Source organism: Martes martes (assembly GCF_963455335.1).
Source record: "Martes martes genome assembly, chromosome: 3".
NCBI lineage: Eukaryota > Metazoa > Chordata > Mammalia > Carnivora > Mustelidae > Martes > Martes martes.
The window spans coordinates 85902416-85929435 of record NC_137890.1 but is presented as its reverse complement, the minus strand read 5'-3'; the positions used below and the strand labels follow the sequence as shown (position 1 = coordinate 85929435).

At 39.4% G+C, this 27020-nt stretch overlaps 1 protein-coding gene across 2 annotated transcripts in view; it reads right to left on the bottom strand.

Annotated features, from left to right (window-relative positions):
• SAP130 (Sin3A associated protein 130) overlaps positions 1 to 27020 on the bottom strand; it is an 82874-nt gene that overhangs the window by 13613 nt on the left and 42241 nt on the right. For both annotated transcript variants that reach the window (XM_080799540.1, XM_080799541.1), the window contains exons 15-18: positions 20295 to 20399; positions 5647 to 6005; positions 2489 to 2737; positions 2179 to 2304 (exon numbers count right to left, since the gene is read on the bottom strand). In XM_080799540.1, coding sequence (XP_080655666.1) covers positions 2179 to 2304; positions 2489 to 2737; positions 5647 to 6005; positions 20295 to 20399 — 839 coding nt within the window. The remainder of the gene's footprint in view (positions 1 to 2178; positions 2305 to 2488; positions 2738 to 5646; positions 6006 to 20294; positions 20400 to 27020) is intronic.

Genomic DNA, 27020 nt, shown 5'->3' with positions numbered 1-27020 from the left:
TTTTAGACCACTGGGTTTGTGGTACTGTTATAGCTGCCCTAGGAAATTAATAGTTTATTAATAAGGGTGAGTCACTGATTTTCAAATGGTGACCCAGCCTTGCATAGATGACACAAACCCCACTCAATCAAGGTATAAACTGCTATTTATGTTGCTGTACTTAATTTGCTAACATTTTGTTAAAAATTTTGCATCTGTATTAATGAAGAATACTGATAATGAGTTTTCTATATTTGTACTCTCCTTGTCTGATTTTTGTGTCAGGAAAACACTGGCTTCGTAAAATCAATATGTAAATGCTTCCTCCTATGTTTTAGAAGAGATTATAGAGAACTGATGTTGATTCCTCTTTAAAAATTTAGTAGAATTTCCCAGTTAAAAGTATCTGAAAATAGAGATTTGTTTGGAAGCTTCAAAACTATGGGTTCAATTTATTCACTGGTTATAGGACTAACCAGATTGTCTATTTGCTTCTGGTTAAGTTTTGGCAGTTTGTGTTTTCAAGGAATTTTTCTGTTATCTTTCTCTTACTGGTTTATAGTTTGATTCCATTCTGGTCAATGAAGATACCCTGTACGATTTCAATTCTTTTAAATTTGTTGACGTTTATTTTATGATCCAGGATATGGTTTATCTATGTTTTGTAGGCACCTGACATAATATGTATTCTGCTCCTATTGGGAGTGTTCTATAAAGGTCTGTTAGATGTGGTAGTATGTAGTCCTTGCTGATTTTTTGCCATGTAGTTTTACTAGTTGCTGAGAGTAGGGTGTTGAAGTTCTAAGTACCACTGCTCATTTGCCTATTTCTCCTTTTGCTGTCCTATTCTTGTTTCATATAATCTGAAGCTCTCAATTTTTGTTGTCTGTACATTTTTTTTATTAGTATGTAATGTCCTTCTTTGTCTCTAGTAATTTTCTCTCCTCTGAAGTCTACCTGATTTGACATTTGACATTGCTTTATTTTTGCATATATGTATCATTTCCATCCTGTTACTGTCAATCTACTTATGTCCTGAATCTGAAGTGAGTTTCTAAAAGACCGAGTGGAGCTGGATCTTTTTTGTTGATCCACTCTGCCAAATGGTGTTTTAATTGGTATGTTTAGACTATTTAGGGTATGTACTGATATGTAAGGCTGAGTCTGCCATATTATTATTTGCTGTTTATTTCCTGCACTTTTTGTTCTTCCTTTTCTCTTTTCTTTCCTTCCCATGAAAATTACCTGACCGATTTTCACTATTCCATCTTGATATACTTATATGAACATGATTTTAAAGCCTGGGCAAAGCAGGTCAATGAAGTTTAATAGTCAAGAGACCATTGTATCAATACTTTCAGCTGTCACACTACCTTTCCTGAGACAGTTTTTGAAGAATGAGTCCCAGAAAGTGGTAACAATCTTTCAGAATGGCTTAAATGTTACCAGGCAATACTTTAAAACACTCTCCTATGATATGAAATTCTTATAATGTGAAGCCTGTGTCCTCCTTCCATCAAAGGACAACACCCCTTAACCTTTGGAAATCTAGCTTATTTTCAGAGGTCAAGGTACCTCATGAGGAAGAACCCCTGCAATTGCACCCATCTTGGTACTTGCATTCAGAGTAAATTGTTAGAACCCTCACCCCTGCTCGTAGACATTAGACAATACCATCTAACTCTGACTCATCTTGAGGCTTCAAGGAAACCCTTAGAGTAATTTCCAAGTAGAATCATGTGAGGGAGTGGGGAATGTGACCAATTCTCTGAAAACTTACACTTCTCTGTACAATGATTGTATCTGAGATTAATGATGCTTAAAGCCTATCAGTAGAAATATTTGTAGATATTTGCAAAGTACTGTCAGTTATTTTTACTATATGTGGGTTTATTAAAATGTAATTCTCAAGCAAAACAACAACAAAATCATTTACTGAGCGCTTGCCCTGGACTGTTTCAAGAGCTTCACATATGTTAAAAGATCTTTTGGAAAACAAACTTCCTAGGGCAGACATTCTCAGGATTAATGTGGACTATGTCGAATGAATAATAATCTAGTACAGCTCTTCCACAACCAACCTGGGGCTAAAGAGGTCATCCTGTCCCTTGGGTTTTTTGGAAATGAGAAAATTATAGTTCTAGCTTCCTATTCTACTGTGATTACATTATAGTCAAGTGCAACTAACATGCAACTAACCTTTAACCCGGACATCACTGTACCGCTGAAAGTGGTGGTAAGCAGCCTTCCAGGGGTTCCGATAGTGACGGAGCAAAGTAATGGGAGGTCTTGGACGCACTGGGACATACCTCACACCTTCTTCATCTATTCAGAAGAAAAGGAAAGGGAGATACTAAATAACTTATTATATATTGTCAAGGATTCTCAAGGTATAGCTCCAAGAAATGATCCCTAAATGAAACCTGATTATGTAAACAGCCTCCGGGATGGACTCCTGACTTAAGTGGTAAAGCTTCACATGACAATAGCTAGCCCAAGTGACCATTACCAATATACTCCTTGGGTGGAGACTTGCGTTTCTCTGCCTTCACCAAAAGACTCTTGGTAGTGGACTTCTCATCATCAGTGCTGTTCGTCTCCATCATATCCCCTTCTTCTGTTGAAATCACGTGCTGTTGTTTTCGAGGCTTTTTCCTTGGGGAGGCACCAGGTGGTAGGTCACTTGTAGGCATGGACAGGTTGTTAGCCAGCAATGCAAGAGATGGAGACACAGTGCTGGTGGCCAGGGGAGGAACTGCTGTCATAGGAAAAAGAGCACATACATGTATGAGAACCCAAAAATAATGGAAAACTTCACTTGATTTCCAACCAATGAGAATGGTTAGGAAGACAGAAAAGAGGACTACCACTTACTGAGTCTTCCTACATGCCAGGCACTGTGCTAAGCACTCTATTTATGGCAGAGGGTACTGACTGTTTTCCAAGATAGCACAATTTCACCATCCTTAGAATGAGGACCTTATAGATGGACACACCATCATTCAGCTGAAAGACTATTTACTTCCCTCCTTTATAGACAGGTGTGGCCATATGAAAATACAAGCATGTTGTAGCACTTTTAATAAGTTCCCTTAAAAGAAGGTGTGACCTTCTGTTCCTTGTCTTGTCACCCTGGAACTCAGATATGATAGCTAGAGTTCTAGCAGCTATCCTGAGTCAAAAGCGTAAGGTCAAACTAGGGGTGGTAGAAGCTTGGATCCCTAATGAGTTTATGAAGTCCACATACTATTCCTGGGCTGTCCACCTGACCTGTCTTTGTTATTCTGAGCATACTAGAATTGTTCATAACCGAGGCCTGGAATTTCTTGTTCCAGCTATCCTAATGACAAGCACTTCATCTTTTTAATGTCTCTATTCAAAGATCACTTCCTCAGTGAGGCCCTCTCTTTAAAGCTCTTCTTAAAATCATAGCCCCAGTCCTAACTTTCCCTTTCAGAGCCAAACCTCACTTGACTGTGCTTCGCTTCATTGCACCTCGCAGATACTGCATTTTTCAAAAACTGGAGGGTCGTAGCCACCCTGTGTTAAACAAGTCTGTCAGCACCATTTTCCCAATAGCATTTGCTCACTTCATATCTCTGTATCACATTTTAGTAATTCTTTCAATATTTCACACTTCTTCATTATGACTGTATTTGTTATTGTGGTTGTCATCAGTGATTATGACTCACTGAAGCTCAGATGATGGTTAGCATTTTTTAGCAATAAACTTTTCTCCATAAAGTATGCACACTGTTTTTAAAGACGTAATGCTGTTGTATACTTAACGGACTAAAGTATTAAGTATATGTAACTTTTTTATGTACTGGGACATCAACAAATTCACCTGACTTGCTTTACTGTGGTGATCTGGAAATGAATTCACAATCTCCCTGAGGTATACCTGTATTTCCTCACTGCTTTGACGGTTTCTTTCCCCTGCTAAAATGGAAGCTCCAAGATGATGGAGATGTACTTGTTTTGTATAAGGCTATTAACATCAGAACCTGGTGTAGAGCCCTACAGTTTAAGGCGTGATTATTGATAGTTTCCTAGCATAGACAGGTTAAGAGGAACTATTCAAACCAAGAGAGAACATGGGGCACCTGCGTGGCTCAGTGGGTTAAAGCCTCTGCCTTTGGCTCAGGTCATGTTCCCAGGGTCCTGGGGTCGAGCCCCGCACTGGGCTCTCTGCTCAGTGGGGAGCCTGCTTCCTCCTCTCTCTCTCTCTGCCTACCTGTGATCTCTGTCTGTCAAATAAATAAATAAAATCTTAAAAAAAACCCCAAAACCAAGAGAGAACGGTAAAATTGGAAACATTTCATTTCCCCTCCTGGGTTACCCATGGCGTCTTTCAACGAAGCGCTGAGGCTAAAACATAGTAAGATAGAAAAATATTTCATGGCATAATAATTGAAAACAAACAGCAGGTTTAACAACAGCAAACACAGTACAACCACACCACTTACTGAACAAAACAGCATGGGGGATAGAGGCCTTTATGCAGAAATGGTAAGAGGGCACTGCTGGCTAATTAGAGAGAATGATTTGCCTTCCACTTTGGCTTCATCTGTATTTCATAAATTCTGTACATTAAATGCTATTTTTGTAGTCAGGGGAAGCAACATTCCTCAATAGATTACTAACATATAAACAAACAAGAAGAAAACCTCCAAAGTGACCTGCATTTCACACACTGGAAGTTTAGAGTCCAGGAGAGGAGGGAAAGAAAGCAGTGAGGAGTTTTACGATTTTACTAATCACATGTAAGTTTTTCAAGAGACTATTTTCAACAACACAAATCTTGCTTCACTGTGTAACAGGGCAACACAAATTGACAGAGAATAACTCATAAATAATTAGCACTTAGCTATGATCTTATTTTTTTTTTAAAAGATTTTATTTATTTATTTAACAGAGACACAGCGAGAGAAAGAATGTAAACGGGGGGGAGTGGGAGAGGGAGAAGCAGGCTTCCTGTTGAACAGGGAGCCCAATGCGGGGCTTGATCCCAGGACCCTGGGATCATGACCTGAGCCGAAGGCAGACGCTTAAGACTGAGCCACCCAGGTGCCCCGCTATGATCTTATTTTGACCCTTCTTAAAATTTTTCTTTTTTTTACACTATGAATGCTTATAATAAGGAAAAAAAGTTCAAATAAACAACATTATACCACAAGGAACTAGGAAGAAAAGAAACTTAATTGAAATTTAGTAGAGGAAGGAAATAGTAATGAAAAATCAGAAATAGAGACCAGAATAAACAATAACATAACACTGAAAGTAAAGACCTGTTTTTCCAAAACAAAACAGGCAATGCTTTAACTACATTAACTAAGAAAAAAAAGAAGACTCAAAAACCAAAATGAGAAATAGAAAACAATATAACCACAAAAGTTTATTTAAGGATATTCTTGGGAAAATGTTAATCTTTTTTATGATTTTGGTAAAAAATAAAATAGATGCTAAAAGGGCAGCAAAAATGGTTTTAATTTCAAAAGGAGCCTAGCAGTCCCCTTCTTAAAATGAATGACATGCAAATTTACAACGGGCACCAATGTGTCAGTCTTCATAACTGAGGGTCACGCAAGAGTTTGGTCCTCAAGGAGAGTCAGAAAAAGAACAAGCAGCATGTGCCAATGGAAAGAACTCCATGAATGAACCTACCAGAGACTGGCCTCATGATGTCCATTGGTTCCACTTCCTCTTTAACTTTTATCTCAGGTACTGGAGGGCCCAACACAGAGGAGAGACTGCCAGCTACAGCAGCTGATGGCGGAGGGGCAGCCGCAATGGTAGTGATGGGAGGAGTGACGGGGACCGCTCCGGGAATTGTTGAGAGGGCGACAGCTGGCTGTGATGGGGGGCTTGCGGCTGCAATCATGGTTGGGATGGTCGGTGGAGGCTGCTGAGCTGTGGGAGGGACTGCAATGGTGGGCTGATCATTATTTTGACTGGACACAGTCTCCATGGACACAGTAACTGGAGTGGCCATTGATACGTGGATCTCTGACTTAGGCTTGGCACTGAAACACAAAAGCAAAGATAATGTAGCAAACATCTCAGAGGATGGGTGTTTGTCCAGATCTTTTTATACAATGTGTAGCACAACTTAAACTCTATTATTTGATTCTAGAAGTTGAAATTTGAGGTAAGCTTTAAAGGAAATTCAAGTTTTAAAAATAACCCTTCCTTGTGCCACCCCACCAAATTTTATAAGCAGTAATAAAATTAACTTAGAAAACAACATTTTATTAAAATCATTCAAAGGCACGTCATCAAAAGGCAACCAATTTTCACTATGGTAGTGTCTTCTTTTCTCCCAGAATTCCTTAATGCATATGTTGTCTTAGGAAATTTCTTGTTTCTTAAAATCACAATTGTACTTACACTATGTAGTCTATTCTTGTAAAATTTATTTCTCACAGAAGAGGAAACTCACATGTATGGCAAAGATCCAAAAGAAAATAAATTGAAAATAATCTTTTTCCACTTCACACATCCAGCCCTCTACCCAGAGTCATCACTCTTACAATTTTCCAGTATACTTTCCCAGAATACTCTAGGGATCTAAAGTAGCTACAAATTTAATGTTTAAAACTGTAAATCCTTTTCTTCTTCAGTTTTATCAGAAGTATTCACTCATGTCCTTATAAATTCTTCTTAAACATCTTTTTAAGTAAAATATATATATACATTTTTAAAAGTTTTATTTTCTGTGGCACCTGGGTGGTTCAGTTGGTTATGCGTCCGACTTTTGGTTCCGGCTCAGGTCATTATCTCATGGGTTGTGAAATCAAGCCCCGAGCTCAGCGGGATCTATGTTCAGTGGGGAGTCTGCTTCAAGATTCTCTCCCTCTGCCCCACCTTGCACCCCTGCCAACACGCACATGCGCACTTTCTCTCTAATAAATAAATCTTTTTAAAAAAAGATTTTATTTATTTATTTATTTGAGAGAGAGAGAGAGAGAGAGAAAGCATGCACAACAGCATGAGTTGGGGATGGGGCAGAGGGAGCAGCAGGCTCCCCGCTAAGCAGGGAGCCTGCCGTGGGACTCCATCCCAGGACCCTGAGATCATGACCTGAGCTGAAGGCAGCTGCCCAACCAACTGAGCCACCTAGGCAAAGCCTCAAATAAACAAATTTAAAAAAAAAATTTTTTTTAAAAATTTTTAAGTAGTCTCTGTACCAAATGTGGGGCTTGAACTCATGACCCTGAGATCAAGAGTCACATGCTCTACTGACTAAGCAAGCCAGACACCCCAGTGAAATATTTCATTTAATAGCTGTAAAGGCTTACCTACTTACAGTACTAATCCTAAAAATTCAGGATAGGAAAAATAATACAAAACAGTACCCCTCAAAAGTTCAAGGCCAAAAACAACTGGATTTCCACAGGCAAAAAATTCAGCATCAAACCAAACCTCACACCATACACAAAAATGAATTCAACATGGGGCATAAATCTAAGTGTACACTTGATCTTAGCCAAAAGGCTGAGAAGCAATATAAATCTGAGTGTAAAATGTAAAACTGTAGTTTTATAAAACATACAAAAAGCCCCTAGGACTATGTAAAGAGATCTTAGATATGATACCAAAATCACCATCAAAAAGAAAAAAAAAATGATAAACTGGATTTTATCAATTTAAAAACTTTTGCTTTGCTAGAGATCATTTCAAGAGATTGAAAAGACAAGGCACAGACTGAAAAAAAAAATATCTGTGAAACACATATATGTTAGTTCTATTTATACGAGGTACCCAGAGTAGCCAAATTCATCGAAAAAGAAAGTAGAATAGTAGCTCCCAGGGGCTGGGGGTAGGGAAAATGGGAATGGTTGAATAATGGGTAGAATTGCAGTTCTGCAAGACCAAAAAATTCTGGAGAAGGCTGTACAGTAGTGAGAATGTGCTTAACACCAATGAAATGTACACTTAAAAATGTTTAAGACAAACATACAAACCAAAACATACATGTACGATAAAAGAATGATATTCACAATATATAAAGAACTCTGTAAACTCAATACTAGGAAAACATACAATCTCATCAGAAAAAGGGCAAGAAATATGAATGAACAGATACTTCATTAAAGAAATATCCAGGAGCCAAACAGGCACATGAAAAGACAGTCAATACCATTAGCCATTAGAGACTTGCAAATTAAAGCCTCAATGATTTGCCACCATACCCTTATCAGAGTGGTGAAAAGAAGATTTATTTTTAAAAAGAATTTATTTATTTATTTATTTATTTGTCAGAGAGAGAGAGAGAGAGAGAGCATAAGCAGGCAGAGTGGCAGGCAGAGGCAGAGAGAGAAGCAGGTTCCCCGCTGAGCAAGGAGCCCGATGTGGGACTCGACCCCAGGACCCTGGGATCATGACTGGAGACGAAGGCAGCGGCTTAACTAACTGAGCCACCCAGGCATCTCTGGTGAAAAGAAAACTTAAAAACTTTATATTAGAAAGCACAGGAAAGGATGTGGAGCAACTTGATCTACCAAGAAACTCCTAGCACTAATAAATGAGTTTAGCAAGATTTTAGAATAAAAGGATCTCACATACTGCAGATAGGAATTTAAAATGGTACAGCCACTTCTGCAAAAATGGTTCAGAAGTTTCTTAGAAAATGAAAAATATATGTAACTTAGCAACTGCAGTCTTGGGATTTTTATCCCACAGAAATGAAAATGTATGTCTGTCAAGAAAACTGTACATGACTAGGGGGAGACGAACCATGAGAGACTGTGGACTCTGAGAAAGAAACTGAGGGTTTTGGAGGGGAGGGGGGTTAGGTGAGCCTGGTGATGGGTATTAAGGAGGGCAGGTATTGCATGGAGCACTGGGTGTGATGCATAAACAATGAATCTTGGAACACTGACAAAATAAAATAAAGTTTAAAAAAAAAAAGCAAATTGTATATGACAGTTCGCAGCAGATTTATTTTTAATAACCCCCAACCAGAAACAACTCCCATGAACTTGAATAAACAAATGGCTAAACAATTCTGGAGCATCCATATTATGTATCATTACCCGCTCCAAAAAGAACAAACTACTGATATACACTATAATTTGGATGGATCTCAAAAGTTGGATGAAAATAAGCCAGCATCATTAGGTTATTGTATAAGAAATATGTATTTATATAATTACAAATATATAATTATATAAATAATGTAAGTAACTTATGAGATTCCAGTTACAAAAAATTCTCACAATGACAAAATTCTAGTGGTGGCACAGTTAAGCGGCAAGGCAGAGTGGCAGGCAGAGGCAGAGAGAGAAGCAGGTTCCCCGCTGAGCAAGGAGCCCGATGTGGGACTAGACCCCAAGACCTAAAAAAGGTTTAGGGGAAGGGTATGATTGTAAATAAGGGAATGTCTTTGTGACAACAAAACAGATTCACATTTTATGATAATGGTTACATAAATTTATTCATGGGTGAAATTTCAAAGTAGTATACACCAAAGGAAAAAAAACTGGTGACATTTTAATAAAATTTATAGTTAGTCAACAGCATTGTACTAATGCCCATTTTTTCTTTATAATAATTTTAATTATTCATGAGAGAGCGTGCGGTTGCGCGTACACATACAAGCTGGGGGGATGTAGAGAAGGAGGGAGAAGCAGACTCCCCTCTGAGTAGGCAGCCCCGTTGGGGCTCAATCCCAGGACCCTGAGATCACGACCTGAGCTGAAGGCAGATGCTTAACAAACTGAACTCCCAGGCTCCCCGCCAATTTCTTCATTTTGAAAAAGTGTAAGGGTTATGTAAGATGTAATCATTGGGGGAAGCTGGGTAAAGGGTACATGGGAGCTTTCTGTACTATTTTTATAACTTCTCTGAGTTTTAAATTATTTCAAAATAAGTAAATAGGGGTTGGGTACAGGTTAGGATTATTCCGTAATTAAAGAGAATTAAAAGATAAAACAACCAGAAACATCAGTAACAATCTCTGAAAATTCTCTTTCATAAAACCAACAAAAAACTGACAAAAATGCCAGATACAATGTTTTCAGAACTCTGTAAATTAATAATCTGGCAAAATTAGTAAGAAAATTAGCTGAACCTCCGTAAGACCAGTAAACTCTGAAGTGTTTAACTTGCCATATTTCTGTTCTTTCATTTCTACCACCATGCAGGCATGAAAACCAACAGTCCATGCTCACAGTGAAAACCAGCAGCCTGGCAGCTACCAGAGAGCTGAGAGCCCCTTCATACCCTCTTTACGGAGAACTGTCATTATATAACCTGTCTGGTTGTTCCCATTTCCTGGACTGTCTTATTTGACCTGGCCAGTCCAGTGTAAACAGCTTTTTCCTTACAGAGTTTGTTGGTAAAAATTAGATGTAAATGATCAGTTTCCCAACTGACTGACAGAATGGTAACAGGTAGGGCAAACAATAAGCTACCCAAAAAGCTTTAAAAGAAAAACTGGAGAATGAAATGTCTCCAGGCACTTTGAAAAGCTCCAATGTATTTCTGGCAATTTAGGAAACAACATACACATGTAGGATTATGTGTATACCCTGGACTGTACTTATGTCCAGGAGAGAGCTGAGAGGTACCCAAATTCGTAGCTCTGGTTGAGTGTGAGGCTCTGCGCAAGGAAGAAGAAAAAAAGTAACACAGAGATGTAAAACTGCCTACTTCAGTGTTGATGGGCCATCCCAAGACACACACACACACAGAGGCCCTTGGCAAATATGGGAGACTTACTGGTTCCAGACATTCAAGGAAATCTGTTCAGTCATTAGCCAACTACAAAAGCTAAAGGATTAGAGAATTCAGTGGTCACGCAAGACAAAGACATTGAATTTAAAGACTTATTTTACAAAAGTCTGTAAAAAAACCCAAAACTACAAAAAGCATCAACAAACCCTGGGGAGAGGTGGTAATCTGATTTTCAGAGCTGCCACATTATACTATTTAAAATGCCCAATTTTCAAGAATAATTCCTAGGTATGTAAAGAAACAAGAATGCATTGTTCAAACACGGGGAAAAAAGTAAGCACTAAAACTGTCACTGAGGATGCAGAGATGTTAGACTTACAAGTCAAAGAATTTAAGTTAGCCATTATAAGTATGTTCAAAGAACTAAAGGAGATCATAGCTAAAGAAGAGCATAAAAATGACGTCTCAGCAAACAGATTAATAAAGGAGACAGAAATTATTAACAAAAAAAGACCAAAAAGGAATTCTGTAGTTGAAAAGTTAAGAGCTGAAAGGAAAAAAAAAACCATCAACAGGACTCAAAAGTGTGTTTTAGGAGCGCCTGGCTACCTTGGTTGGTAAAGCATGAAACTCTTGATCTTGGGGTGTTTTGAGCCCCACGTTGGGTATAGAGATTACTTAGAAAAAATATGGCAGTTTTTAAAAAAAAGCACATTTCAGCAGCCATTAGAAGGAATCAGTAAACTCAAAGATAGGTCAATTGAGATTATCCAGTCTCAGAAACTTAAAAAAAAAAAAAAAAAAGCAGGGGTGGGGTGGTGTACAGGAGGAAAAATAAAGAGAGCCTCAAAGATCTTTGGGACAGGGCGCCTGGGTGGCTCAGTGGGTTACGTTTCTGCCTTCGGCTCAGGTCATGATCTCCGGGTCCTGGGATCGAGCCCCACATCAGGCTCTCTCTCTGTTCAGCAGAGAACCTGCTTCCCCCTCTCTCTCTGCCTGCCTCTCTGCCTACTTGTGATCTCTCTCTCTTTGTCAAATAAATAAATAAAATCTTAAAAAAAAAAAATCTTTGGGACAGCAGTAAGTGTACCAACATACACATAACGGGGAGTCCCAGAAGCAAAGGAGAGAGACAGGCAGAAAGAGAAGAAATAGTGGCCAAAATTCCCTAAATTTGATGAAAAACTTCAGTATTTATCTAAAAGTTCAACCAACTCAAGTAGGAAAAACTGGAAGAAACCACACCTAGGGGCGCCTGGGTGGCTCACTGGGTTGAGCCTCTGCCTTCAGCTCAGGTCATGATCTCAGGGTCCTGGGATCAAGCCTTGTGTTGCACTCTCTGCTCAGCGGGGAGCCTGCTCCCCACCCCCACCCGCCTGCCTCTCTGTCTATTTATGATCTCTCTCTCTCTCTGTCAAATAAATAAAATCTTAAAAAAAAAAAGAAACCACACCTCGAACACATAATTAAACTGTCAAAATGCACAAGAAAGTATTTAAAAGTAAAATTCTGTAAGTTAATTATGCCAAAAAAGGTAACATATGGCAAAATATTAAAAATTAAATATAGTTGACTCACACTATTTTCTCTACTTTGCTGTACCTTCACAGATTTTTATATTAAGAACGTCAAAAGAATCCATACACCCAAGTTTCTTAGTAGTTGCTTCCTGTTTCAAGTAATATCTCAGAAAAACAGAAGGAGAATGTCATATATACTGCAATAAATACTAAAATGTTCTTTAAATAAAAAAAAAGAATTCAAAAGAGAATGCTTTAAGATAGCTGAGGATATTACCTAAAAGAAAAAGAGATGTTTAAAAATTAACTCATTAATTGAGAGTGAGCGAGCAAGGGAGCATGAGCAGGGAAGGGGCAGAAGGAGAGGAAGAGAGAGAGAGAATCTGAAGCAGACTCTGCAGTGAGCCCAATGTGAGGCTTGATCTCATGACCCTGAGAACCTGACCTGAGTCGAAATCAAGAGTTGTACCTTTAATGGACTGAGTCACCCAGGTGCCCTGAAAAAGAGATTTTCAATTTCAACTTTTCCCAGCCATGGTATTATTTAAGAGTGCAGGTAGGAATTTTGTTTATGGAAGGATGGCGTAGACCTACTTTTTCCTCTTCTTCCTGCTAACTATAGCTGAAAGTCATGAGTATTACATACAAGACAAACAGAACAGCTGCTGAAAGATGAAGACAGACTGGCTAGGGACCTCAGGACCAAAAGAATGAACTTCAGTGAACAGCAGCAGTGAACTTCCTTTTTGCCTCATTTATTCCAGACTGGGTTCTGGAGAACCTCAAAACAGAAATGTCAAAGGGCAAAGACTAAAGTCCTAAGAAAAGTCTGCTCAAAGAGCCAAGACAGGAGCAGCTCAGCAAGATGGGAAACTTTTAGACAGTAACAGCTCCACCCCAGTGAAACACCACAGAAACAATTGTGGTCTCATCCCCATCTCTCTTGAAAATACTATGGCGACCCCAGACTTCCACACTTGCTAGGCTATAACAAGGCACCTCAATTTTCTCTCTACCATCTCACCACTGAAGTGGTATCAAAAGAGGCCAAGCAAGGAACCTGGACTTCAGTCCCCCACTTGGCAGTAAGGACACAATGCTTTGTCTTCCTTAACTGGGGTCATCTGAGAGGATAACTGCTAAAACATTAGGCTATAAATAAATTCCAGGGTCTTACAAGACCATAAATGTTCAGGTCCAAACAGAAAACCACTCATCTAAATAGAGCCAGGAAAATCACAATTTGAATAGGAAATGAATGATGACGCTATGATGAGGTAAGGACACAGACTTCATAAAAGTGCTTCAACAAGCAATGACAGATTCACTTGAAATAGATGAAAAAATAGAAAAATCTCAGCAAAGAAATCAAAGTTATAAAAAGAACCAAATGTTAATTATAGAACTAAAAAATACAACTGACCAAATAAACTTACTGGATATTGTCAGTAGTAGAGTGGAGAAAGAATCAGTAGGGTTGAGGACAGATCAATGTAATTTACTCAATCTCACCAACAGAGAGAAAGTAGACTTAAGAGTGAGTGCACTGCACAGTGTTTGAGTATGGAGTTAAGGCTGCTGGCTGATTGATGAACTCGTAAGTGTAGGTAGTGTGCTGTATGAGGGGCAAGTCTTAGCTACTAACACCGCAAGGGTGTCTGGCTCAATGAGTGGAATTTGACAGTAATTCTTGCTACAAGTAAAGAGGGCAGAATAAAGCCATTTTCTAATATGCAACCCCCCCCCCGACATCTTATGTACTCCTTCTCTGCCACAAAAGAGATGCTCTAACAAATCAGAGAGTAAGCCAAGGAAAAGGACGTTTACAGGCACCATGGATGAGCTGAACGGAATTCAGAGCATGATGGACAAAGAAAACACCAGGCATAATAACTGGGCACCAAGTCCAGAGAGCAACCAGTGCAGTCTGGAGTAGGCAGAAGCAAGGATTCGAGGAGGGAGGGATATAATTAAAAAAAAAAAAAAGGAACCGAGAGATGTGACAGACCTGCCTGTATCTGGAGGTTTTCTTTAGGTTTGGTGGAGAGTCTGAAGATGAATTAGTGATTGACAGAAAACAGCTAAGCATATTGCAGTATTATGTGACTTCGTTTAAAATTCAATTTTTAAATTTATTTAAACAGTTTCTGGATTTACTTTCTTTTAATCTATTTTCTGTTTTATAATATTTTAATTTTCTTTAATCTTTTGGCTTTGAAGTGGTAATATATTCATGTTTCAAAAGATATACTGAGAAGTCTCCCTCCCTCCCTTAACCACCCACCCCCACCACTATCTCTAAACAGTACCACTCAACTTCAGTATTTCACTGAATCTAAGCTGTCAGTAAATATACACCAAATTTTGTGTACCACTTAAAAATATATTAATGATAATATTAATGTATCCTCAATTTTAAATCACATATTCCTTTCTGGGATGTTGACATGTTAGATCTTACTCGTATCATAGTATGTTCCATATGGTTGTTTTGTTTCTTTTTAAAATTTTGCTCACTTTTTCCATTTCTATCCTCTATGTCTACATGGTTTTCTATTTTTTTTATTTTTATTTTTTTAAAGATTTTATTTATTTATTTGACAGAGATCACAAGTAGGCAGAGAGGCAGGCAGAGAGAGAGGAGGAAGCAGGAGAGAGCCCGATGTGGGACTCGATTCCAGGACCCTGAGATCATGACCTGAGCCAAAGGCTTAACCACTGAGCCACTCAGGCGCCCCATGGTTTTCTATTTTAATTTTACCTTCATTCTATGGTTTCTTCTAGGTCTTTTTTTGTTTTTTTTTGTTTTTTCTTTCTTCTAGGTCTTTACTATGTTCTGTCCCTTCAGGTGTCACACCTTAATGTCCTTTTATTCTTGGGAGTCTGCATTTCATCTTTATGTGTTTTCCTTCACTGAGGTGGTGTTGACTTCATTAAGTAATTTAAATTCATAGTTAAGATTTTAAAAATAATTTTCATCTGTCCTGCTTTTTTGGTAAGTGTTCTTACTGAACAAATGAGTATATTTTGTTGCTCTTCTTTTACTTTTTAATTTTAGTTATCTTCACACGACTATCCTTTTATTACTCATCAGTGAATGAGTTGGGCTATTCCTAAAAACAGCAATTTACATGAGATTCCTTTCACTTGGGCGTGGGAGTGTGGGGAGACTGCTCCGATTTCAGCTAGTTATTTTTCAGTCCAAATGCTCTCTTTTTTCAGGTGCCACAAAAACAGACTGCCAACTGCAAGTAAGGCCAGGGCCCTACCTCCACAACCTACGTTGGAACCATACTCAGTCCAGGAAAACCTCTGCAAATAGGCCCTCCTAACCCAAGTTTCTGCACATATTGCTGCTTACAAGGAATATACTGTTATACTTCACAGAGTGCTCTTCACCTTCAGGAACTCTTATTTTTTTTCTAGCACTTTAAAAGTAACTCTAGTGCTACTTCAAAAAAACCCCAAAAAACAAAAAATAACACTTTTAACACTGAAAGGTAATGTATTAAATCTGTGAAATTTAGTGTCTACTGTTGGCAACAATGTGGAGAAAATGGGAACACATTTCATGAGGCTATAAACAGGTACAGTGAATGGAAATCAGAATTTAAACTCTAGGGGCACCTGGGTGGCTCAGTGGGTTAAGCCTCTGCCTTTGGCTCAGGCCGTGGTCTCAGGGTCCTAGGATGGAGCCCTGCAACAGGTTCTCTGCTCAGTGGGGAGCCTGCTTCCCCCCACCCCTCTCTGCCTGCCTCTCTGCCTACTTGTGATCTCTCTGTCAAATAAATAAATAAAATCTTTAAAAAAAAAAAAAGAATTTAAATTCTACATGTAATTTGACCCAGAAATATATTCCAGAGAAATGTTTGCTAAGGGGCTCAATGATATTAAACTAATAAGAACACATACTACACTTGATCTTAGCCAAAAGGCTGAGAAGCGATAAAGGGGCTCAATGATAAATAAAAAGATCCACTGCATTATTTGCTTATTACAGTGATAAATGGAAATAACTTAAGTGTTCATTAATGGAGAACTAATTATGGCACCAATACATCTGGGAATATTACATAGTATAGGAATAGAGTCTCCTTTCCTAGTTTTCATTTTCCTGATCTCCTAAGATGATATATCCTAAGGCATGGTCTTGGTACCACCTCTACTCTCTCTTTATACTATCAATGGTCTTTCTTCTACTCTCATGGTGTTAAAAAACATCTATCTGCTTTTAATTCCCAAAACTTAATCCCCAGCATAGATATCGATCTTCAATACTAGAAGTGGATCTACTTTGGAATTTTTTAGGCAGCTATACATTTGACATCTTTACTTGGCTGTGTCTAACCACTTGGAGATCATGAAAGTAAAATAATTAAAACTAAACTCTTAGATTTCCCCCCCTTGTTACTCCTATAGGATTCCTTACTTGAGAAAGGGTAATTCCTATCTACAGTTGTTCATGCAAAACCTCCTAGCTATCACTGGCTTCCTTCCCTTCTTTCTCTCAGGAAATTCTGTCAACTGTACCTTCAATACATATCCAGAATCTGAACTCTTTTTACGACTTTTACTACCTCCATTCTGGTCCAAGCATCTATGATAGTCTAAGGTTCCATTATCTCTCACTTGGCCTTCCTGCTTCCACCTTTGTTTTTTTGCAGTTTATTTCCAGCAAGGTAGCCAGAGTAATCCTTTTGAAAATAAGTCAAGTCATGTCATTCCTATGGCTTAACCCTCTGATAGCTCTCAACCTCACCCAGAATAAAATCCAAAGGATTCTGAATGGCCTACAAAGCCCTACATCACCTGGCCCTTAGTTATATCTCTGAACCATGTTATGCAACTCTCTCCTTGTTCTAGGCTGGTTTCTTTTGCTGCTCCTCTGTGTTCCTAATATACAGGCAGTCCTGACTTTGTACTATCCTGGTATGTATGAATTCTACTGTATTGTATAATTATATTACAGCAGTTCCCCACCAACTCTGTTCATATTTCCGTTACCACTGTATATCTTATTTTATTTTAAAGATTTTATTTATTTATTTGACAGACAGAGATCACAAGTAGGCAGAGAGGCAGGCAGAGAGAGAGGAGGAAGCAGGCTCCCTGTTGAGCAGAGAGCCCAATGCGGGACTCGATCCCAGGGCCCTGGGATCATGACCTGAGCCGAAAGCAGAGGCTTTAACCCACTGAGCAACCCAGGTTCCCACCACTGTATATTTTAACTGTGAGTACTTACATCAAGTTTATGAAACTTTATGCAAGCTTTGCTGCTAGCTCCTCAGTCCACAATGACCAATCACATCACTTCCTTTGAAGTATGTCTGCGAGTGGTCATTGCACATTTGTTATTCAGTTTATGCAGATGGCAAAATGTGAAGCTGTGCTGTCTCTTGTTTCCCAGTGATAAACCCAGGTGAAATTTTACAATAATGGATGACAGAAAGAGAGTGAGAACTGGCCAACAAAAACAAAAACACAGGAAAAAACAGTAATCTGGAAGTAAAACTCAATGTGATTAAAAGACTTGGAAGAGCAAAGACAGGATGAGCCCTAGGCTTGTATGAAGATATGGTATGGACCATGTAGAGAGAATCCAGTGAATATTAAAAGAATGATGGTAAAGTCATCTCATAACATCTTTTAGTTAAAATTGTACTAGGAACAGAAGGCCACTAAGGAGAAATGCAGTATTTACTTCTACTTTGGATTTATGACTAGTAAATGAATGAATGAATGAATGAATACATAAATAAATAAATCCCAGTCATTTAGGCCCAAGTGTTAAAGTTAGCTGCCACACGGAAAGGAAATGGCCACTTACAGGGAGAATGAAGAACAACAACAGTAACAACAAATCCTTTCTTGGCCAATAAAGTCTGGTTTACTTCAAAAGTTAATAAATTAACTTTGATGAACTAATGTTTAGCTCTCTGGTGAAGCCACTTGCACAGTTAAAAGATGCTGCATGAAATGTGCCCCCAGATTCCACGCATTAGGGCAGAGGATTTCTTTTTTTTAAAAAGATTTATTTATTTATTTATTTGACAGAGATCACAAGTAGGCAGAGAGGCAGGCGGGGGGGTGGGGTGGGGTGGGGAAGCAGGCTCCCTGCTGAGCAGAGAGCCCGATGCAGGGTTCGATCCCAGGATCCTGGGATCATGCCTTGAGCCGAAGGCAGAGGCTTTAACCCACTGAGCCACCCAGGTGCCCCAGGGCAAAGGGTTTTGGTGAAAAGGAAGATGTCCTTAGAAGTGATGCTAGCAAAAAGTTTTGCATTAAAGGAACTCTTGGAGATAATCTGCCACCATTGAAAAGACAAAGGATAACATGTCAGAAGCAGATCTAAACTTAGAAAGGCACATGACAATTCACCAATGCCTGGAAGGACTGTTGTGCTCTTCATCATCATCGAGTTCTACAATGTGAAGGCAGCGAGTACTGTTCCAAATACACTTGATTAGTTTTTAGAAAGAAATACTTTAATTCTCAGTGTTTCTCATGTTTAAATTACAGTGTACCAAATAAATATTAGTTTTACTACTTTTTCCACCTCTCTATATGGTAAGAGACGTTTAAGATGATTAAGAGAGTTTTGGGTATTTTCATAATGTTTTAAAGGTCACAAAATAAGCACAACCCCCACCCTCTAAAATTAAGATCATTTTCACAGCTTCCCCTTGCATGGTTATTTTTACTCTTCTGCACTAATGTGCAAAGTAATGACTGCATATCCTCCTACATCAAATTCTTGGCCCCTGCTCTTTCCTCGGCCTGATGCAGTTGGACATGAGGAAGCATGTGGCTCTTCCTTCGTGCTCTTAAACCTCTGCTCAGAGAAGGCTTTCTGGATGGTATCACTTCTTCCTCCTATTGCCTTATATTCCTTTCACACTGCCTTCTTTTTCTTCTATTTATTTCTCTACACCTACTAGAAAGTAAGCTTAAGGAGAATGGACACTTTGTCTTCATCACTCTTCTGGATTCCCAGATCCTAAAACATCACCTGGCACACACAAGGCAATCACAATTTTTTCTTGAATGAAGTTTTATGATAAAGTAGATAAATATATCACCATTGCAAGCTATTATTGATATAAGTAAAAACTGCAAGATGTAGACCAATCTAATCAGCAAGATGCTGTTTTTAAAACTCAATCTACATGTGTACATAAAGAAGGATGTGGAAAGATACTTAACAAAACTGTTACCAATCAATAGGATTCTGGCTAGTGGGACTAGCAAGGCAGATGGAGAGCAGGATAAAGATCTTCCCTTTATACCTTAAATATTTTTATATTGTCTCTCTCTTTCCCAAAATATCATTATTTGTGGAATTAAAAATAATAAAGAAAACAGCATATATTAACTACTGTCATAATGCCATTTTTTTTTAAAGATTTTATTTATTTGAGAGTGAGCGAGCGAGCAAGCATGAGGAGCGGGAGGAGCAGAGGGGGAAAGAAATCTCAAGGAGACTCCGCGCAAAGTGCAGAGTCCAATGCAGGGCCCGTTCTCACGACCCTGAGTTCACGACCTGAGCCAAAACCAAGAGCTGGTGGCTTAACCAACTGAGTTACCCAGGAGCCCCATGATGTCACTTTTGATAGCAATAAAAACTGGGGGTTGGGGCGCCTGGGTGGCTCAGTGGGTTAAAGCCTCTGCCTTCAGCTCAGGTCATGATCCCAGGGTCCTGGGATTGAGCCCCACATCAGGCTCTCTGCTCTGCAGGGAGCCTGCTTCCCCCTCTCTCTCTGCCTGCCTCTCTGCCTACTTGTGATTTCTGTCTGTCAAATAAATAAATAAAATCTTTAAAAACAAAACAAAACAAAACAAAAAAACTGGGGGTTACTGTGGGGCAGGCTCTGTCCTTAATGCTCTGAATGCATCATTTCATTTAAATACATAAAAATTCTAGGAAGCAGATGTTATAAGTATGGCTATTTTATAAATAATACAGAGGCTGGGCAATGTGCCCTGGTCACAAAGCTAGAAAGTGGATGTAAAAAGATGTAGATAGGCAAATTATGTAAAATTTATCACATGTGTTAGACTTTTTCTTTCCCAATTATGTGCAGTTGGAAGCAAGAGTGATAACATTTATGTGCTCACCCTGCAGGCCTAGGTGACCCGGATGCACTCCGCATAGAACTCTCCACTCGAGGGCTAGCCACTTCAGGAGGCTGAGGAGGAATGAGGGTTTTCCGAACTGCCATTCTGAAAGAGACCACACAAACCCAGAAAACAACAGTCCAAGGGCATTAAAGGATAGGAAGTACATAGTTGCTAGGCATACCTATGGCGAAATAAAAGCACTATATTGGCTGACTCATTTTTAAGTGGATTTTAAAATTTTATCAAAGTAACATTATTGAAAAAGCCACATTTGCATTAAAAAGCTTTTAACAAAATACAGCAGGTCCCCACTCCATCCCTCCCTATTTCTTGTCAATCTCTCCCCAGGAAGCAACCACTCTGACTCTTTTAGCTGATGCTTCTAGTATGCCACATCTCCTTTCTACTCATTATCAAACATGAAATCTATATTACGTGTTCATGATTATTATTATGTCTATGCATTTATATTGACCTGAGAAAGTTCCTGGAAGTCAAACGAGAAAAGTTGATCAAGTTAGTTAGTGTCGATTGTGCCACGCACTAGAGGCCACATATGACTCAGACTGAGAACCAATGGGTCCAGCAATGTGGAAGTGGTGAGTAACTGTGACATGCTTAGTTTTGGCAGAGTGGTGGGAGCAAACGCTAGACAAGAGTGGGTTGAGAGAAAATGGCTAGAACCATAATTTTGCAAAGCCTAATTAATGGATCTAGATAGTAAGTTAGCCTAAAAAAGGGTGACCACCAAACATCATTTTAATTTATAAAGTGGCTTGCAAAAAAAAAAAAAAAAAGATACATGGATCTGATAAAGCTTTAGATTCAAGTAACAAGAGAAAATGTATAGAGGAGACAAGAACAGCAAAACTACCCTAAAGGGGTAGTGGGCTGAATTGTGGTCCCTGAAAAGATATCCAAGTCCTAATCCCTGTACCTGTTAATGTAAAAAAATAGGGTCTTTGTAAATATAATTAAGGTAGAGACTCAAAGTAAGATCCTTCTAGCTTTAGGGTAGGCCCTAAATCCAATTCCTGGTATCCTTTTCACAGAAAGGAGAGGGAGATTTGAGACACAGGGACACAGAGAAGACCATGTGAATACGGAAGCAGAGATTGGAGTGATGTGTCCATAAGCCAAAGGTTTGCCAAGAGCCACCAGAAGCGAGGAAGGAGGCATGGAATGGATTCTCGCTGGGTGCATTCGGAAGGAACCAACTCTGCTGACATCTTGATTTCAGACTTCTAGCCATCATAACTTTGAGAATGATTTCTTTTTTAAAAAAGATTTTATCTTTAAGCAGGGGCACCCAGGTGGCTCAGTCGTTAAGCATCTGCTCGGCTCAGGTCATGATCCCAGGCTCCTGGGATCGAGCCCCACATCGGACTCCCTGCTAGGTGGGAAGCTTGCTTCTCCCTCTCTCACTCCCCCTGCTTGTGTTCCCTCTCTCGTTGTCTCTCTCTGTGTCAAATACATAAATGAAATCTTTAAAAAAAAAAAATCTTTAAGCCATTTCTATACCCAACATGGGGCCCGGACTCACAACCCTGAGATCAAGAGTCACATGCTCTACAACAAGGCACCTCTGTGAGAATAAATCTCTGTTGTTTTAAGCCACCAGATTTGTGGCAATTTGTTATGGCATCTCTAGGAAACTAATACAATGTGGATGCAGTTGAAAAAAATCAAGGTAGTGAGAGAGAAAAGTCTACAGGACAGAAGACCAAGTTTCTTCAATAAGTAAATCTCAAGGAAAAAAAAAAAGAGATGAAGGAAACCTATAAGAGTCTTAGGAGACATATCAACTAATCACAATGTGGGCACCTTATGAGAATACCGATTCAAATAAAACAAAAAATTCATGACATCTGAGACCACGGGAAATCTGAACAATGACTAGATATCTGATATTATAAGGTTATATATTTTTTTGGTTAGTACCTCAATAGACCAAATATATGAATGAATGATGTGCTCTTTGGGATTTGCTTCAAAATAATATGGTAGAAGGGGATGGGTAGGCATGTAGATTAAACAGAACTGTCAGTGAGCTGATCAACTGATAACTGAAATGAATGATGGGTATACATTCATATGTTTAAAATTTTATTATGTTTCAAGTTTTCCATAAAAAAAGGTAAAAATAAACAAGATCAACTCCACTAACCCCCCAAAAAGCAAAGAAAATAATTAAACTGAATGAGATACACCACTACACATCCACAGAATAACTAAACTTAAAGAATGTCAACAAGTGTTAGTGATTATGAATGCAATGATCCCCACCTGTTGCTTAGAGTATACAGGGATATAAACACTTGGAAACACTGTGGCCAGTGTCTACCAGAGCTGAACATAAGTACATCTTACAGCTCAGCAAATCCGCAACCGCTCCTAGGTATGCATTGACCTATGCATCAAAGGTCACACACACAAACATTCAGAATAACATGGCTCCAAAACTGGAAACCACCCAAAGACCTATGGATAAACCATGCTATTGTTATACAGTGGTGTTTCATATAGCAATAAGAAAATTTCAATCACATGCAATAAGGATGATGAATATCATCAAATCAAGGGAAGAAAAGTGGACTCACACAAAAAACATGTAATACATGATTCAGTAGAAGTTCAAAAAGAGGCAAAGCCAATCAACAGGGTCAAAAGAAAAACTGGTTAGCTGCCTTTGGGAGAAAGTGTTGGTTATGTTTTTCTTGACCCAGATAGTGGCTGCATGCGGTGTTCACTTGTGCTAACTAATTAAACCATAGTGGCGCCTGGGTGGCTCAGTGGGTTAAAGCCTCTGCCTTCGGCTCGGGTCACAGTCTCAGAGTCCTGGGATCGAGCCCCACATCGGGCTCTCTGCTCGGCGGGGAGCCTGCTTCCCCCTCTCTCTCTGCCTCCCTCTCTGCCTACTTGTAATCTCTCTGTCAAATAAAGAAATAAAATCTTAAAAAAAAAAACCAAACCAAAAAACCCCTAATTAAACCATACATGCATTATCTTTGTAGTTTTTCATGCCTTAGTATAAACGCTAGAGAGAAAAAAACTGGAAGAAAAACTGGAGTTAGCAAATACATATAACTCCTTTATTTTTTTTGAAAATAGCAAAAAAATGGGGTAGATAGTAGAGCAAGGTGGCTTAACAAAAGTATTTAAAGATGGAAGAAATGATGGCATGTTTACACTTTCTAGTGAATGATACACTAGGGAGATAATGCTGATTAAGGAGAGAGGGAGAAGTGCTATAGCACTGTTCTCAGCAGGTGAGAAAGGCTGAGATGAGGCTAGATAGGCTGAGGTCAGCAAAGCACTGAGAGTCCATCCACAGTAACAGATGAGTAGAGCATGGGATACAGATCTGACAGGTAAGGAGATGCGGGAGCTAGAGTAGGTAGAAGTTCTCTTTTGGGTATTTTCATTTTTTCAAAAAGTAGGGAACAAGTTCATGAACTGGTAGTGAACACGGATGAGGTGTCGAAGTTTTGAGAGGAGCAGAGGTAGAACAGCTATCCAGGAAAGTGGCTTAGGAAGCATTTTGTGTTGGGTCTCTTGTAAGATTCTAGTCGAGGTTTGTGAGGTTAAGCAGGGCCAGTCAACATGGTTGTTTACCCCACCACAGTCTGCTGCACAAATCCAGCAGAAAGTTGGATTTGACTCTGGTTCTGACAAAGTGAAGAGGGTGGGGTAAGGAAGTGGGGGCTGTAGGCAAGGAAGTGATTATAATGGACCACAGAAACTGAGTCAGGGAGAGCAGAGAAAAGCCATGAAAAGCAGTGAGGAAAACGCAAAGGTGGTAGCATCAATGGGTTGAAGGTTCCCCAGTAGGTACTGTTGCAGTGCCACTGCCTGTGAGGTGGGAAGACAGAAGGTGGGTTGTGGGACACTGAAGGACAGAAGAAGAGGTCAGGGAAGTCTTGTGCTTATGGGTGTGTGCTGCTGATAGAGGGGGGTGGATAGGAAAGCATTCAAAGAACTGAGAAGCCAGAGAGCTGGGAAATCATTTTGGAAAGAACAAGAGCCAGACATTATGGACTTTCTGAAGGACATACAAACATACCCGCAAATCAACTGGAATCTGATTAAGCCTCTTGAGCTGCCCTGACCAACAAGGTAACCTCTAGCCACATAGGGCTACTAAGCAGCCTACTGGTGGAAAGTGCAAGTAGGAGCAAAATTTTTAACGGTAGTTCATTTAAATAATTTGAATTTAAAACTGGTATCTGATTCAGTTATAGAAAACGTTGCAGTGTGCCTGGAATAACTTGGTTATGTGAAAGTACTTTTTCAACTGCAAGTTTTATGAAATCTGAATAAAGAGGGATGGCCTGAAAGTGGCAATGAGGCACATAGGGGACATCAACTCCACCACCAGGCTCAGTGACAGAAGGATGGGAGGAGAGACAGCCACTACTTTGGAGAGAGTGCAGGAGCCAAGATCCCATGAGAAAACCAGATTCCAGCTAAAGAAGGCAGGCACACAGGGGTTAGTTAGAGTCTGTGGCTAATGAGAGTGGTGTGCCCCACAGAGGAGGTAGCAGCCAGACTCTACCTCAGTGACTTCAAGCCCTCCAAATCCACACAAAAATGAGCAGCATCCAGTGGGAAATAGGCAGGTTCTCTACAAGGCTCTTCTTGGAAAAAGAAATGTGAATGTGTTCCTACAGAAATGCAGACTACAGAGAGGAATAAAAACAAGGACTGGGGTTGAGGGAAAGAAGGGAACTTATATATATGATGGGGGTGGTTAATTCATGGTTTGTTTTGGAAGGCAATTCAGCAATATCTGTCAAAACTAACAATGTACACACCCCTTGACCCAGAGTTTCCTCTTCTTGAAAATATCTTAAAAGCTACCATGAGTCCACAAGGACTGTTGGAGGATAATGTCTGTCTTAGCAGTGTTTGTAAGACTGAAAAATGGAAACCAATCCAAATGGTTTATCAGTAAGGCAGTGATTACATACATATATCATAGTCTGTTATACTTAAATATTATGCGTTCTTTAAAAAGAATAACGTATATGCAGTGATATGAAAAGATGTCTACTTTGTATGAAGAAAAAGCTGTAAAATCACGTGTAATATTCCATTTTTCTAGAAAATGTTTATAAATACATTAAAAGAATTATGTATCACCTAAATACATTATGTATCACCTAAAAAAAAAAAAAGAAGGCAGGCACACTCAAAGAGGAAGGATACAAGGAATTCTGATGATGACAGAGCCAATTACGGGGGCACAGCAAAAGGGCTGTAGGGAGGCGATGAAGTATAGGAGAAGGGGGAAGATCTTTTTATCTTCAGCATTGTGAAATTTCAAGATGTTTATCTTGCTGTTGGTTTATCTATTTCTACAGCACCTACTGTGCTGGTATTTCCTGGTTCTTTAAATCAGGAAACTCATGCCCTTTAGGTGTGGACATTTTCTACGAATTACGTTTAAGTGATCTCCTTCCTTTCATCTGATCTCTTGCTGAAACTCCATTACTTGGAAGCAGTCAGGATCTCTTGAACTGATTCTTTTAATTATCTTGTCTTTTCTGTTTCCTATCTTTTTGTTTTTTTTACTCTACTTTTGAGAGATTTCCTCAACTGTATCTTCCAACTCTTCTACCGAGTTCCATTTCTGCTCTTGTAGTTTAAATTTCAGGACATTCTCTTTTGTCCTCCAAATGTTCCTTTTGTATAGTACTGCCTTCCTGTTTCATGGATACATCTTTTTTTGTCCTTTGAAGGCAGCATTCACAGTTTTGGTCTTTATTTGCTTTCGCTTTCAGTTTTTAGTTTCATTCTCATTGTTTAGCTCCTGTATCTTTCAGGCTATGCTTTTCAGTATGTCTAATAGTTTGTATCTTGCATTGTCAGAAGGCCCCTCATATACCTGGTTATACTTAGTTGCATGTTCATGATGAGGACTGGGGAACTAACACTTGGTCGGAACCTCTGAACTTGAGGAAGAACTTGCCTTTTTTTTTTTTTTAAAGTGGGGAGTGAAAGGGAGAGAGAGGAGTGGGGTGGGACAGAGGGAGAAGAAGTATTTTAAGCAGGCTCCAGCCCAGCATGGAGCCCAGTGTGTCAATCTCACAATCCTGAGATCATGGCCTGAGCCGAAATCGAATCAGATGTTTAATTGACTGAGCCACTCGGGTGCCCCGTATGTTGCCTACTTTAAGATTCACTGTAGAGTGATCTGATTCCTGAGCTTACAAAATCCTTAGTGTTGGTATCTTTGCATCTCTCCACCTGGGCTGGACGATCCCAGAAAGAAAGTGGAGTCCTCATATCACTTTTTGCCTATAACATTCAATTGCCAGGGTCCCACCAGCTGAAAGGGAGACATGGACTGAAGACTCAGTACTCTGTAAATATGTTTCTGGTAAAATACTCCTGGCCCTCCTTATGCTGATTGATCCCAGTGGACCATATGCAGAATTTAACCCTCTGGGTGTGTGCTGTGGTTGGGAGGAGCAGTGTACAGGGGATGCAGGTCTCTAACCTTCTCAAACACATTTCAACCCAGCTTCCTTCTACCCTTTGTTCCTCCTGTTCTTGGGCCATATGAAACTCAAGCAATTTAAATGAGGATGCTTCTCAACGTTCTCTATAGACTTAAAATTCAGCTTTCTCACAGCTAAGTGAGTGATCACTCTCCTACCTGCCTTCCAGCTTCAAAGTTTGGTTGCTTTTGTCTTATATTCTTCCCATTGTTGTGTGCTT